The sequence below is a fragment of the Elephas maximus genome, chromosome 15 (genome assembly GCF_024166365.1).
Source record: "Elephas maximus indicus isolate mEleMax1 chromosome 15, mEleMax1 primary haplotype, whole genome shotgun sequence".
Taxonomy (NCBI): domain Eukaryota; kingdom Metazoa; phylum Chordata; class Mammalia; order Proboscidea; family Elephantidae; genus Elephas; species Elephas maximus.
The window spans coordinates 55,596,695-55,609,896 of record NC_064833.1 but is presented as its reverse complement, the minus strand read 5'-3'; the positions used below and the strand labels follow the sequence as shown (position 1 = coordinate 55,609,896).

The following is a 13,202-nucleotide window of genomic DNA, read 5'->3' as shown; positions in this document are numbered from 1 at the left end:
CTAAACCAGGTGCAGTTACATGATAGACAATGTCATCCTATTGATGAATGGTGCACTGCAAAAAAAACCTGTGAAGGATATTCTGGTGAAGTGCCACCCGTTGGGCAGTTTCATGGAAATGGAAGCAGTCAACATTGCGGAAACAGCTTCAGATCTCTTTAATGCCATTTTGGTTGAAACACCGTTAGGTATGAATGCATAAAAGCAATTCTATAGCTGCCTACGTAGGCTATCAAAGTCATCAGAAAATGTACTTTCAATTCAAATTTTCCCCCATGAGTACGGTGTCATGCTATACAGGTTCCTAGGAACTGAAGGAACAGTAAAGAATCATCTAGTCTAGCTCCCTCATTTTTCTGGTCAAGACAAGTGAATCAACTTGCTTTGGGTCACAAACAAGCTATTTGTAATAGTGAAGGAACTGGGCTCATCTCCTAACCTCCAAACCTTTGTACTTTGTACCCTACTGTGGAAATTAAAGATAGAATTTGTAACTTTAAAAAAAAAATTGTCTACTTGGGTTTTACGTGACTAGTTCCTTATGTTTTTATTTTAGGCTTCTGTGTAAACAAAGTTGCATATAAACCAACAACAACACCCTGTTGCCATCGAGTTGATTCGGACTCATAGCAACCCTATTGGACAGAGTAGAACTGCTTCATAGGGTTTCCAAGAAGCGGCTGGTAGATTTGAACTGCCGACCTTTTGTTTAGTAGCCGAGCTCTTTATCACAGCACCACTTTATTTAGTATTATCAGGAAGCCTGGACAGTAGCAATTTACTTTTTGTGTGTATGTGTGTGTGTGGCCATTTCAACATTTTTTACCATGTATAATTCAGTGGTGTTGGTTATGTTCATCATGGTGTACTGCCATCATTATTCATTTCCAATTTTCCCATCACCCTTAACAGAAACTCAGTGTCCCCTAAGCAATGCCTCCCTTTCTGCCCCTCACTCCCTCCTGTCCCTAGAAATTCACTATTAATCATCTGTCAAAATAGTTGCCCTTCAAAACAGAAATTTAAAAAAGTCTTATGTCGTCATTAAGTGTCTAATACTGGAGGCAGCATAGCATGGTGGAAAGGGCATGAGCTCTGGAACTGGACAGCCGGGTGTGAAGCCGGGCTCTCTGCCCAGTCCTAACAAGTGGCTCGGGGCAATTCAACTCATTTAAGCTCCCTCATTTTAGAAATAATGGCATCTTACTATAGCACAAGGAGCCCTGGTGGTGCACTAGTTATGTGCCCAGCTGCTAACCAAGAAGTTAGTAGTTTGAACCTGGCCAGTGGCTCTAATAACTCCTATTATCATCATTAAGGCACCCTGGTGGCACAGTGGTTAAGCACTGCTAACCAAAAGGTTGGTAGTTCAAATCTACAGGCTGCTCTGCAGGAGAAAGACATAGACGTACCAGTCCACTTCCGCAAAGATTTACAGCCTTGGAAACTCTACGGGGCAGTTCTATCCTGTCCTATGGGGTCGATATAAGTTGGAATCGAAAACAGCAGCAGGTTTGGCTTTTTGGTTATTATCATCATTATTGCTACTTTTATCCAGTCCGGGTTACCTGTTCATGCACTCATCTAATCAGGAGTGAGCACGGGGTGGTGTGTTTGGGATACATTTTTCTAAAGTTTGTAATCATGCTTTTGATTATTTGTTGTGTGTGATCATTCCTGCTTTCAGCTCCATTCTTTCAAGACTGTATGTCTGAAAATACTCTAGATGAACTGAATATTGAATTACTGCGCAATAAACTGTACAAGGTAACTGTTTCTCCAAATATTGTTTTTCTTTATTTAACAATATATCATAACTAGAGTTCTATATTAAAAGTTGCTTTGTACATTAGCCAACCTCTTTTTTTATAGTTACCAAGCTCTGCATTTTGTAATATAGCTCTTATCATCCTGCCCTGTCTTCTAGTTAAATACGTGCATGTCAACTTTCCCTAACCAGTAAGATTCTTGAGAGGGAATAGCATGCCCCATTCTTCTCTGTTGGGGCAGTTCTAGCTGTCCTATAGGGTTGCTATGAGTTGGAATTGACTCGACGGCACTGGGTTTTGGGTTTTCTTCTCTGTATCCCTAGCTCCTTGCACAGTGTTCAGAACATAAAAAGTGCTGATTGGATGGATGGGTGGTGGGTGTGTAGAAGATGAATGGGGTGAACCATATCAATTCATTTTAAAGCCACCAGCGTATATAGTGAATCTTCTGTTATCTAGTGTTCATCTCTGCCCTTGATCCTCTGACAGGTTCCCTGAATCTCCCAATTCAGTTGTAATCTACTGCCCCTGTGCTGCATACCAGATGACTGCCTTATGTATATATAAAGCATGCTATGGAGAAACACATGGTCTTCCCAAAAGCATAATATCACAGGCAATCTTATTTTTATAAAAAGAGATATGGGCTCAGAGAAGGCATCCTTGAGAGGCAGCTAACAGAGGCACTGCTCTAAGCAATGTAAAGGTGTTAATGGACTTAATCTACTCAGTAAAACTATGATATTTGTACCATCCCACTCCTCAGATGAGAAAACTGGGGTGTGGAGAGAGAAGGTTGACTTAGCAAGAGTCCATTGCTGTTGTTGTTATTGTTAAGTGCCTTCGAGTCAGTTCCTATGTACAACATAACAAAACACTGCCCTCTCCTGTGCCATACTCACAATCATTCCTATGCAGAGCCCGTTGTTGCAGCCACTGTGTCAATCCATCTCATTGAGGGTCTTCTTCTCTTTCCTGACCCTCTATTTTACCAAGCATGATGTTCTCCTGCAAGGACTGGTCCCTCCAGATAATATGTCCAAAGTTTGTGAGATAAAGCCTTGCCATCTTCACTTCTAAGGAGCATTCGGGCTGTAATAGAGTAGGAATTCATACACATCGATCTGGCTCTACAGCCTGGACTTCTGTGCCTTTCCAGTATACTCTCCATGCTCAAAGCCATCCAAAATGTATATTCTGGGCACCATGTCAGTATAGGATCAAATCTAGAATTATTTGCTGAGCTTGAGTCTGAGTTCTGTCCATAAAAGAGCTTGTTACTCTTGTTAGAACAGTAAGACTTAACCGTGTGAAATAACCTAAGAACCATGTAAAAAAATGCTTGGTAAGGAAATATAAGTTATGGTAAGTGCAGTTGAGTTTATTCTTTTGTGGAGTTTTCTTTTAGTCTGTGCAACGTGTTGCTAGGTGAACATTTGCACCAAATGTATTATAAGATAGCTCCCTAGGGGAGAAGTGTTTCAATCTCCATTAAAGCATTTTATAAGCCTTGAAAAGCTTATCTAGAAATTTCCTAAAGGAAAGTATATTTATTTTATCATCTCTCTTTTTTTAAGTCTTATCTTGAGGCATTCTATACGTTCTGTAAGAATCATGGTGATGTCACAGCAGAAATTATGTGCCCTATTCTTGAGGTAAGAAAGAGTCCTTGAGCTTTTTTTTTTTTAATGCCAAATAATGTCCTTTACAGTTTTCATTGTTTAACCCCATTTCTTTCTTTTTTTTTTTTTTAGCCTTAGAAGCACCTTTATCTAGAGATAAAATGAACAGTACATTTATATACATATATATAAAATCATTATATACATAGTATAATATATATGCTAAAAAAACCATAAAAAAACAAAAACCATGTGTAATACATAATCAGTATATATTACACATAACTATATATACAATCATTTGATGTCTTCAGTTAAGAGTAATATTTTCCAAGCTTTCCACATAGAAGAGATTATTTGGAATTAGAAAAAAAATAACACATAAAAATGCTTGATCATGGTTAATTTGATGTAGCATGCAGAAAGTAGATAATACTTAGTTAAAAACTTAATAGACCATGGGCAATTGTGGACTATATAGATAATTACCTATATATAACACTCGTAAAAATCACCCAAATTCCCTCCATAGGGAATCTTGGGGAGCTGGGAAACCCCATAGCATGACACCAAAGTTCACTATGTCTCTGTTCACAGGGACCTAGTTCCTTATAAAAAAATACGAACCCTAAAATACAGAGCTGTGCCAATTAACTACTGAGCAAGCATTCCAACTCTGAGCAAGAAGACTCCTTGGAGCAGGAGATTCATAGTTTGCAAGCATATTTAATTGTGTGTCAAATGTCATCATTGGTGTCTTCCTCTTTAATTACTGTTATACTCTTTTTAATTCTTTATTATAACAGATTTCATCTGTGCTCTTTAATACCGAACAGCATTCTGGACTTTCCTAAGGCTTTGCTTTGCTCTGTGAAACTAAGTTTCATCTAAAGAATCTCTTTAATCATTAGATTTTCGCCTCAGTAATTTCATCAGTGGGTAGATACTTAGATAAGCTCAATGACTTCTCCAATTTCCAGAAAAGCCTGATAAATATTACCCTTTAGGGGGGAAAAAAAAACAGAATAACTTCATCTGCATATATTTTAGCCTAATGTTCTAGAACTATGTATGATAAAATTAGTTCTTAAAGCATTAAATTTTACAGTTACAGCTTCTCATGTTGAAAGTTTCAAAATAAAGGCAAAATAAAGCTCTTTGAAATAAGAAGCTTATCACTGGGGAAATCCAAGAAATATCATTTATACTTATCCATATTACACGGAAAGTAGACATCAGATAAATAGCATCTTTTCATGGCATAGTAAATGTCAGAAAGTAAGTTTATCTCTTTCAGATATGCTAATCACATTTATAACATAAGTAACATAGTGACCCTATGAAGCAGTCCCTTTCTTTTTATAAATTCAACTATTAGCCACGACAGAAGAAGCCACATTGTCTATGGCTCAAAAGTATAGTTTCTATCTGGCATAATTCTTGTGGTTTAGAAATGGTTTGTGTACTTTATACTCAAAAATATGTGAAGTAGAAGTTACATTAAAGCTCATAACTTTACAAAAGGTATACAATATGGCACTATTAATAGCAAAAATTTATTGTGGGTCACATACTATGCTAAGTGCTTTATATACCTGAATTTACTTGGACTTCAAAATAGCATGGAGATGAGTGACTTAGTATCTCTATTTTTCCAAAGTGGTAGCTGAGGGACAGAGAAGGCTAGTGACTTGCCTGACATTACACAGCTAGTAAGTGGTAGTCAGGATTTGAACCCAGACAGCCTGCCTGGCTCCAGAATCTATATGGTTATCCACTATATCACATTGCCACTACATTAAATTATCATTCACAATTCTTTTTGTGTAAAAGTAAGCGCTAAATTATAAGCAAGATCATACTATACTTACCTATACCCGTTGCCGTCGAGTTGATTCCAATTCATAGCGGCCCTATAGGACTTCTCCATAGGGTTTCCAAGGAGCGACTGGTGGATTCAAACTGCAGATCTTTTAGTTAGCCAAATTCTTAACTAGTATGCCACCAGGGCTCTAAGATCATACTGGGGTACTATAAAAATCAGAAATAATACAGAATTGTGTCTTTGCAAACCTTGGTAATGTGAATAGGACAGAATATGATTCAAAAAAGCTCGCTGTTGAGAGGGTTTGATGAAACTCTCTATGCCCAGTGTTCTCATGGCCCCTTTCCTATCCCATGATACTAATGCATTAGATTTGATATAGAAATCCATTTAATTATCTTCATATATTTATATAGAAATATCAGTTGCAATAGCATGCAGTTATAACCTTTCTAATGATATAATCACAAGAGGTTTATCAATTTTACATAAATATCTTAGGTCATGCAATTACCCCTCTTTTATTTGTGCAACTGGAAAGTACTTACAGTTTATAAACTTCTGTATATATTCTCATTAAATCTCATTTGACAGGAGGCTTCAAAAGATTTAATATGGTGGGAGAAAAAGCATTCACCCAGGCTTGCGTAGGAAAATTTGACCTAACTACAAAATTGTAACTTCATACAAAAAAATAGACACCAATTTATGTTCCAGGCAAGTGCGCTGAACTGTACTGTTAGGTTTTTCTCCCTGTTTTTCTGATTGTCTGTGTGGTTAGTGAAATATAGTGAAAAAATAAACACAGAATGTGTTTATATTCTCTCCACTGGTCGGCACACACTGCTAATAAGGCTGGCCTTGATTCCAGTTCATTTCACTCTCTTCCATTGCCATCCACACCTCCACCCACTGGCTTCCACCAGGTATACTCTCCCTCGTGCAAGGAATGGGCTAGAATGTGTGACCTGAGCAGCCCAACTCGATCATGCGCAAATAATAGTGATCTTGAAGAATTTACTCCATAAGTCGACAGTGCATTTTTATTTTTTGCAACAACAACAGAAATTAAGTTATGGCTTTAAAATGAATGCCTATTTGTAGGGAGGAGTAAACAGTAAGTAAGAAGAGACATAAGACATCCGATTTACACTGCCAATCATCGCACCAATCCTCTGCGAAGAAGCAGCGGTTAAGTGAGACTAATACCATCCCACTCACACTCTTTTACAATCAGATGTTGTCTTAGGCTGGGTTCTGTAGAGGAGCAAAACCAGTGATGTGCATATATAAATATATATATATAGAGAGAGAGAGAGCGCCATTATTAAGGAATGGCTCACTTGATTGTGAAGGCTGGCAAGTCCCAAATCCCCGGGTCAGGCATCAGGCTGGAGGCTCTTTCTGACTCACGTGGCAGCAGGGTTTGATGAACCCAAACTTTGCAGGTCAGATGGCAGGCTGCTGGCTCATGGGGCAGCAGGAGCTGGTGAATCCAAAATCTGCAGGTCAGGCAGCTGGTAGTTTTGTCCAAAGAACCAGAGGTCAGAAGATGACGAGGCAAACACAGGATCAAGAGAGTGCGAACTTTGCCAGAACATCCATATTATTGGATGCAGCCCCCACTTCTAAGGAAACTCCCCTTTCAACCGATAGGCTACTCACATCAGACCACAAAATGGAGGATGAGTATATAATATCTGCCAAACTACTGAGAATCATGGCCTAGCCAAGTTGACACATGTGTTTAACTGTCTGCTTAGGGATTGTCAAAGAACAATGTAGCCCTTTTATAATTCCAAAATTATAGTCCTTTTCAAGAAAAGGATACACACACTCATACACGGAGAGCTTCTAGACTAGAAGAGATGAGTAAGGTAGGCACACAGACAGTTATAAAAAAGAGGAAAATTAAGGTGTAATACCAGTTCAAAAGAAGTCATATCCAGTTAGAGAAGTAGAAGAGCTTGTTATTGAAAAGGTGGAATTTGAGGAGGCCTCTTGAGTGGAGTTAAAATTTTGATATGCCGAGTTATGGAATGGAATATATGCTATTGTATAGAAGAGAGAAAGAAGCATTTGCAAAGACAAAGAGTTGGAAAGTGTGTGGAGGATTCAGGTAACTTGTTGTATCAATCAAAGACTTCTTGGCATGTCCTCTCCCCAGCTACTTGTCCATCCTACTTTTCCAACTCTTGTCGTTTAGTGTTGTTGAGTTGGTTCTGACTCATAGCGACCCTATGTACAACAGAACGAAACACTGCCCGTCCTCCGTCTATCCCAGAATGCCCTTTGTAGTGTGCCCTCTCCCTCCCTCTCAGACCATGTCTCACATCACTTCCCCCTGGCCTTCTATGCTCTGGTCACACCAGTCTTCCTTGAAATCCTTGAATATGCTGGATTTGTTCCAATGATAGGGCATTTACATTAGCTGGTTTCTCACTGAGAATGTCATTCTTTCTAAATTTAGCAACTGCTTCAAACTGCAGAAAGATCTCACTAAATACTTTGTTCTTGTTGTTAGATGCCATCAAGTCAGCTCCAACTCATTGACCCTCTCTGCAACAGAACGGAACACTGCCCAGTCCCACACCATCCTCACAATTGTTGTTATGCTTGAGCCCATTGTTGCAGCCACTGTGTCAACCCATCATGTTGAGAGTCCCTCTTTTTTGCTCACCCTTGCTTTACCAAGCATGACATCCTTCTCCAGAGACTGATCCCTCCTGACGACATGTCCAAAGTATGTGACACGTAGTCCCTCCATCCTTGCTTCTAAGGAGCATTCTGGCTGTACTTCCTCCAAGACAGATTTGTTCCTTCTTTCAGAAGTCCATAGTATATTCAAATTCTTCACCAACGCCATAATTCGAAGTCATCAATTTTTTGCTCTTCTTTATTCATTGTCCAGCTTTCACATGCATGTGAGGCGATTGAAAACACCATAGCAGCTGCTTCCCTAATACTTGAACAATAGTCATCCCTCCAAAATGTCACGCTTTTCTTCACGCAGCCTCTTCCCCCAGGATGGCTTCAGTTGCCTTGGGTGTCTGTAGTGTAGCCTACACTATCCCATTTCTCTCCTTAAAATCATAACATCTTAGAACTAGAAAGCTCTGTATAGAACATCTAAGACGGTTACCTACATTGTTGCCTCCTCCTGCTCTAATTTTTATTTCAAGGTTTCTTATTGCCATGAAATCTCCATCTTGCATTTCTTCTTTTTTTCTTGTTGTTTGGTGCTGTTGAGTTGATTTTCACTGATAGTGACTTCATATGACAGAGTAGAACTGCTCCATAGGGTTTGCTAGGCCTTTCTCTCCTGGAATTATTGTTGTTGTTGTTAGGTGCTGTTGAGTCGATTCCAACCCATAGCGACCCTATGCACAACAGAATGAAACACTGCCCAGTCCTGCACCATCCTTACAATGGTTGTTATGCTTGAGCTCATTGTTGCAGCCACCGTGTCAATCCACCTTGTTGAGGGTCCTCCTCTCTTCCACTGACCCTGTACTCTGCCAAGCATGATATCCTTCTCCAGGGACTGATCCCTCCTGACAACATGTCCAAAGTATGTAAGACGCAGTCTCACCATCCTTGCCTCTAGGGAGCATTCTGGCTGCACTTCCTCCAAGACAGATTTGTTCGTTCTTTTGGCAGTCCATGGTATATTCAATATTCTTCGCCACCACCACAATTCAAAGGTGTCAACTGTTCTTCGATCTTCCTTATTCACTGACCAGCTTTCACATGCATATGATGTGATTGAAAATACCATGGCTTGAGTCAGGTGCACCTTAGTCTTCAGGGTGACATTTTCGCTCTTCAACACTTTGAAGAGGTCCTTTGCAGCAGATTTACCCAATGCAGTTAATCTTTTGATTTCTTGACTGCTGCTTGGAACTATTAGGTGGGTTCAAACCTCCAAACTTTCAACTAGCAGCTGATCACTTCACCCTTGTGCCACTAGGGCTCCTCCTCTTATTCCTAAAACCAAGCCCAATTCTGACTCATAGCAACTCTAGAGGACAGAATAGAACTGCTCCATAGGGTTTCCTAGGAATTTTTATGGAAGCAGGCTACCACATCTTTCCCCCGTGTAGTAGTGGTGGGTGGATTCGAACTGCTGACCTTTTGTCTAGCAGCCAAATGCTTAACCAGTGCATCACCAGGACTTCTCTTATCTCTATAAGGTCTAAAATTACTGTCAGGACTGATTAATTTCAGTAGCTAGAGGCACCCGCCTTTGCCTCCAAGTAAGGCTACTCCCTGCTTCTGGCTCATCCATAATTTCCATGAGGACAATCAAAAAGATTAGATAAAACTAAACTTTGGCTCTCCTGACAGGAAACACCTGTTCTAACAAAAGAGTTCCAGTAAAATCTGTTGCAAGTCTGGTTTTGTTATTGGTTAGTTAGTCAAAATGTAAGCAAATTAAAAAATTTTGTACAGCAATTCTTTTTCCAGCCTTAATGCAGAAAAATCACCTTGGAATTTTATTAAAATACAGATTCTGGTTCAGTAGGTCTGGAGTACAGCCTCAGACTCTGCATTTCTAACAAGCTCCCAGGAGATGCCAAAGCTGCTGATCTATGAAGCATACTTTGAGAAACAACACTGTAGAGAATACTGGAGAATTTCAAAAGTGGTAGAATCATAAACCATTCTGTTTGATTCAGTAAACAGTTAAGATCTTCTTATGTGTTGGGCAATGCATATTAAAAGATGAATGATGAACAAAATAGACAAGTCCCCTCAAAGATTTTACTGTCTAGTGGGGAGAAAAATACAGATTTTAAATACATAATGTGGTAAGTTCAGGATGCTTTCGGTATATAAAGAAGAGTTTCTTAAACCAAGGACACCATGGCCAGCACCCGTGGTGGGCAGAGGAGGAGCCTTGGAGGACAGATTGAGATGGAATGGTTAGAGTACATAGGAGCAGAACCAAGAGACCGTAGAGACATGGAGACCACAGGAATGAAGAAAGAATTTTAAGAAGGAGTGAGTAATTAGGTAAAACAAAAGTCTGACATGGGTAGGGGAGCTCAAGTGCCCAGCATACAGAGTATGGCAGTATATGGCCATGAGTATATGGTAACCTACCTTAAAGATGACGCAACCAAACACTATCATCTTACAAATAAGAAAACTGAGACGCTGAGAGAAAGATAACTTGCCACAAGCCATGGATCATTAGCTACCAAGCTAGATTTATTGACATCTAACTCAGGATATTAAAAAAGAAAAATAAAATCATGAGAGTGTCAGCAAATGGTAGGTAGCACTAAGTTTCACTACGTAAAAAGTATGCTAACGTCAACTATTAGAAAGTGATACTAACATGTATTATGTGCATTTATTGTTCTAAACCCTCGGCTGGGCACTTCCACTTGTCTTGTTCTCCTTGAATGAAGCCCAAAAAGCAGGTAAGTATTATTAGTCCCGTTTTTATGGAAAGGACTCCAGTGGTGTATGTGACAGAGACACATAACTAGTTGCAGGGTGCCTGGGAAATAAAATGTAGTGAAACTTCAAGAGTCGTAGGCCATCTTCTCTGCTGTGTGGTCTTTTTCGGGCAAGTAAATTTACTCCATTATAAGAAGAGTTTAAGGGAACATTAATAACACATGTCTGCTTTGTAATTAGACGTAGCTCCAGGAAGGATTGCAAACCACTTTGGAAATGAATTTGTCTACATAGAGTTCTGTTTGTACCGTTTAGTGGATGATTAGATTTCACCAATATTATGTTTTGCAAATTTAGTTTGAGGCTGACAGACGTGCTTTTATCATCACTCTTAACTCCTTTGGCACTGAACTGACCAAGGATGACCGGGAGTCCCTTTACCCTACCTGTGGCAAGCTGTATCCTGAGGGCCTTCGCCTGTTGGCCCAAGTAGAAGACTTTGAACAGATGAAGAGAGTAGCAGATCATTACGAAGTACGTGATTACACCGGGTTCCCTGAATGTCTTACCATTCCCAAATGGCACGACATAGTTCATCACATGTACTTTAAAAGCTCATATGTCAAATTATTATTATATTTTTTTATCTAAAGCAAGTACAATGATTTTAAGGTAGCAAACAGTGTCTCTTGCTGTAACTATTCTCCAAAAGAAGTATTTCAAGTTTCTAGCCCAAACTGGTTTTTTTTTTAAAGGTTCCTGCCAAGTAAGTACTTGTTTAATTCCCCAAGGGGTGGTCATTTGAGCACTTCTTTTGAAGTGCTCAATAAAGCAAGTTCCCCATGAGACTGCTGCAGTGTTCTGGAAATCTGAGCTCACGCCAAAGTTATGTAAAATAACCTGACCCAGCAGTCCTTTCAAGTGTGGATTGGGTAAACAGGGCAAGGTACAGAATGTCTACACGGACTGCAAGGGAGAGTATGCATGCATTGGCTTGTATGACTCCCTTTGCTGAGTGGCCAGAAATAGGGGAAGGAAACAGGGCTGTTCATGTCCTTCTCCTACTCCAGCATCCAGCTGCTCTTGGAGAGCCTGCAGTGTCTCAGCTCACAGTTATGAGCCTCCTCCCTTAGAACTGCAGACATTGATACACATACCCTCCAGGTGACTTTTCCAGACTACAGGGACACTCTTTTCCTGCATTTTTCTCAAGCCCTTCAGGAAAGATAACCAATAACCAGTTGAGTAGACTCATGGCGATCCCATGTATGTCAAAGTAGAACTGCACTCTCTTGAATTTGACTGGCTTATTTTGGGGGGAGCAGATGGCCGGACCCTGGGTAGACTCAAACCACCAACCTTTCAGCTAGCAGCCAAGCTGTTAACAATTTGTACCACCCTAGGAACTTCGCTGGAAAGACAAAAGTTGGCAAATTATGGATAAACATTTGTAATATGTCATATGAAATTGCATGAGGCTTTTTTTTAGCATAGCAATAAAATTTCCTCAATTTCCACACCCCTCACTTAAAATTCCATGTGAATTGTATCGATTGTGACAGAACCCATACTTGACAAGCCACAAGCTTTCACTGAGTCTCTATAATGTGCCTCACTAGCCCTTTTTTTTTAGCCCTAGGAAACTGAACGCGGAAGTTGGCTCAAACAGTGTACCGTACATTGAGAGTAGAATTGTTTTTTCCTCTTGCCTTGTAAGCCTAAATAAGCCAATAGGCTAGAATAGCATCCACACTCTCTCCTTACTTGAAATTTTTTTTTTTGCATTTTCTCAGGAGGCCAAAGATCCTACAATAAATAGGTGCACGATTTCTATTTTGCTAGGAAAATACATTTGTATACATTTATGAGAAGTGAATATTTATTTAAAAATAATCTTCTGTCTCTGTTTTTAAGGTATACAAGCCTTTGTTGGATGCTGTAGGTGATAACAATGGGGGAAAGACATTGGAGGACGTGTTTTTTGAGCATGAGGTATAAGTGGAAATGCTATTAACCTATGTGCTCTTTTTCTCTTACTCTGGATTTTAAATGTTTTCTTACTTTGTAGTGGTGTTACCAGGGCGGTGTGAGGAGTGTGGACCACACCGGGGTGATACCAAAATGGCTGTCCGTAAAATTTTTGTGCAGTGCGAGCTGTGGGCACTGGTGTCCGAGACGCTGACAGGCCAGGCTGGACACCTGCAGGTGACATGGCAGCATGGGCTGGTCCAAGTCTTGGCACATGTGGTGGGGGAACACCTAGAGGTGGCAGGCCTGGCCAGATTCTGTATGGTCTGGTACAGAAGAAGATCCATTGGTGGGGAGGGTGACACCATGAGTTTCTGCACTGGGTGACACCAACCCTAGTGATGTTACTGTTACTTTGGGTTTTCTTTTTACAGCTGATTGGGCCAATTAATTAGGCACAATCCTAATTTGACAGGGCATAGTTAATGGTTAATTAGTGTCTCCTCCTTGAAGAGACAAAGCCACCACACATGATGGCCTTGTGCACAATTGCCCTACTCAGATGGATGTGCACAGAGCGAAGCTCTGAAAGGAATGCAGCTATTCAAC

The 13,202-nt window shown here is 40.1% G+C and overlaps 1 protein-coding gene across 2 annotated transcripts in view; it reads left to right on the top strand.

Annotated features, from left to right (window-relative positions):
* ATP6V0D2 (ATPase H+ transporting V0 subunit d2) overlaps positions 1–13,202 on the top strand; it is a 53,684-nt gene that overhangs the window by 38,341 nt on the left and 2,141 nt on the right. Inside the window, exons 3-7 of one of the 2 annotated variants that reach the window (XM_049854081.1) lie at positions 10–188; positions 1,688–1,767; positions 3,347–3,424; positions 10,983–11,159; positions 12,540–12,617. In XM_049854081.1, the coding sequence (XP_049710038.1) occupies positions 10–188; positions 1,688–1,767; positions 3,347–3,424; positions 10,983–11,159; positions 12,540–12,617 (592 nt within the window). The remainder of the gene's footprint in view (positions 1–9; positions 189–1,687; positions 1,768–3,346; positions 3,425–10,982; positions 11,160–12,539; positions 12,618–13,202) is intronic. The other variant, XM_049854082.1, reaches the window with a different exon arrangement.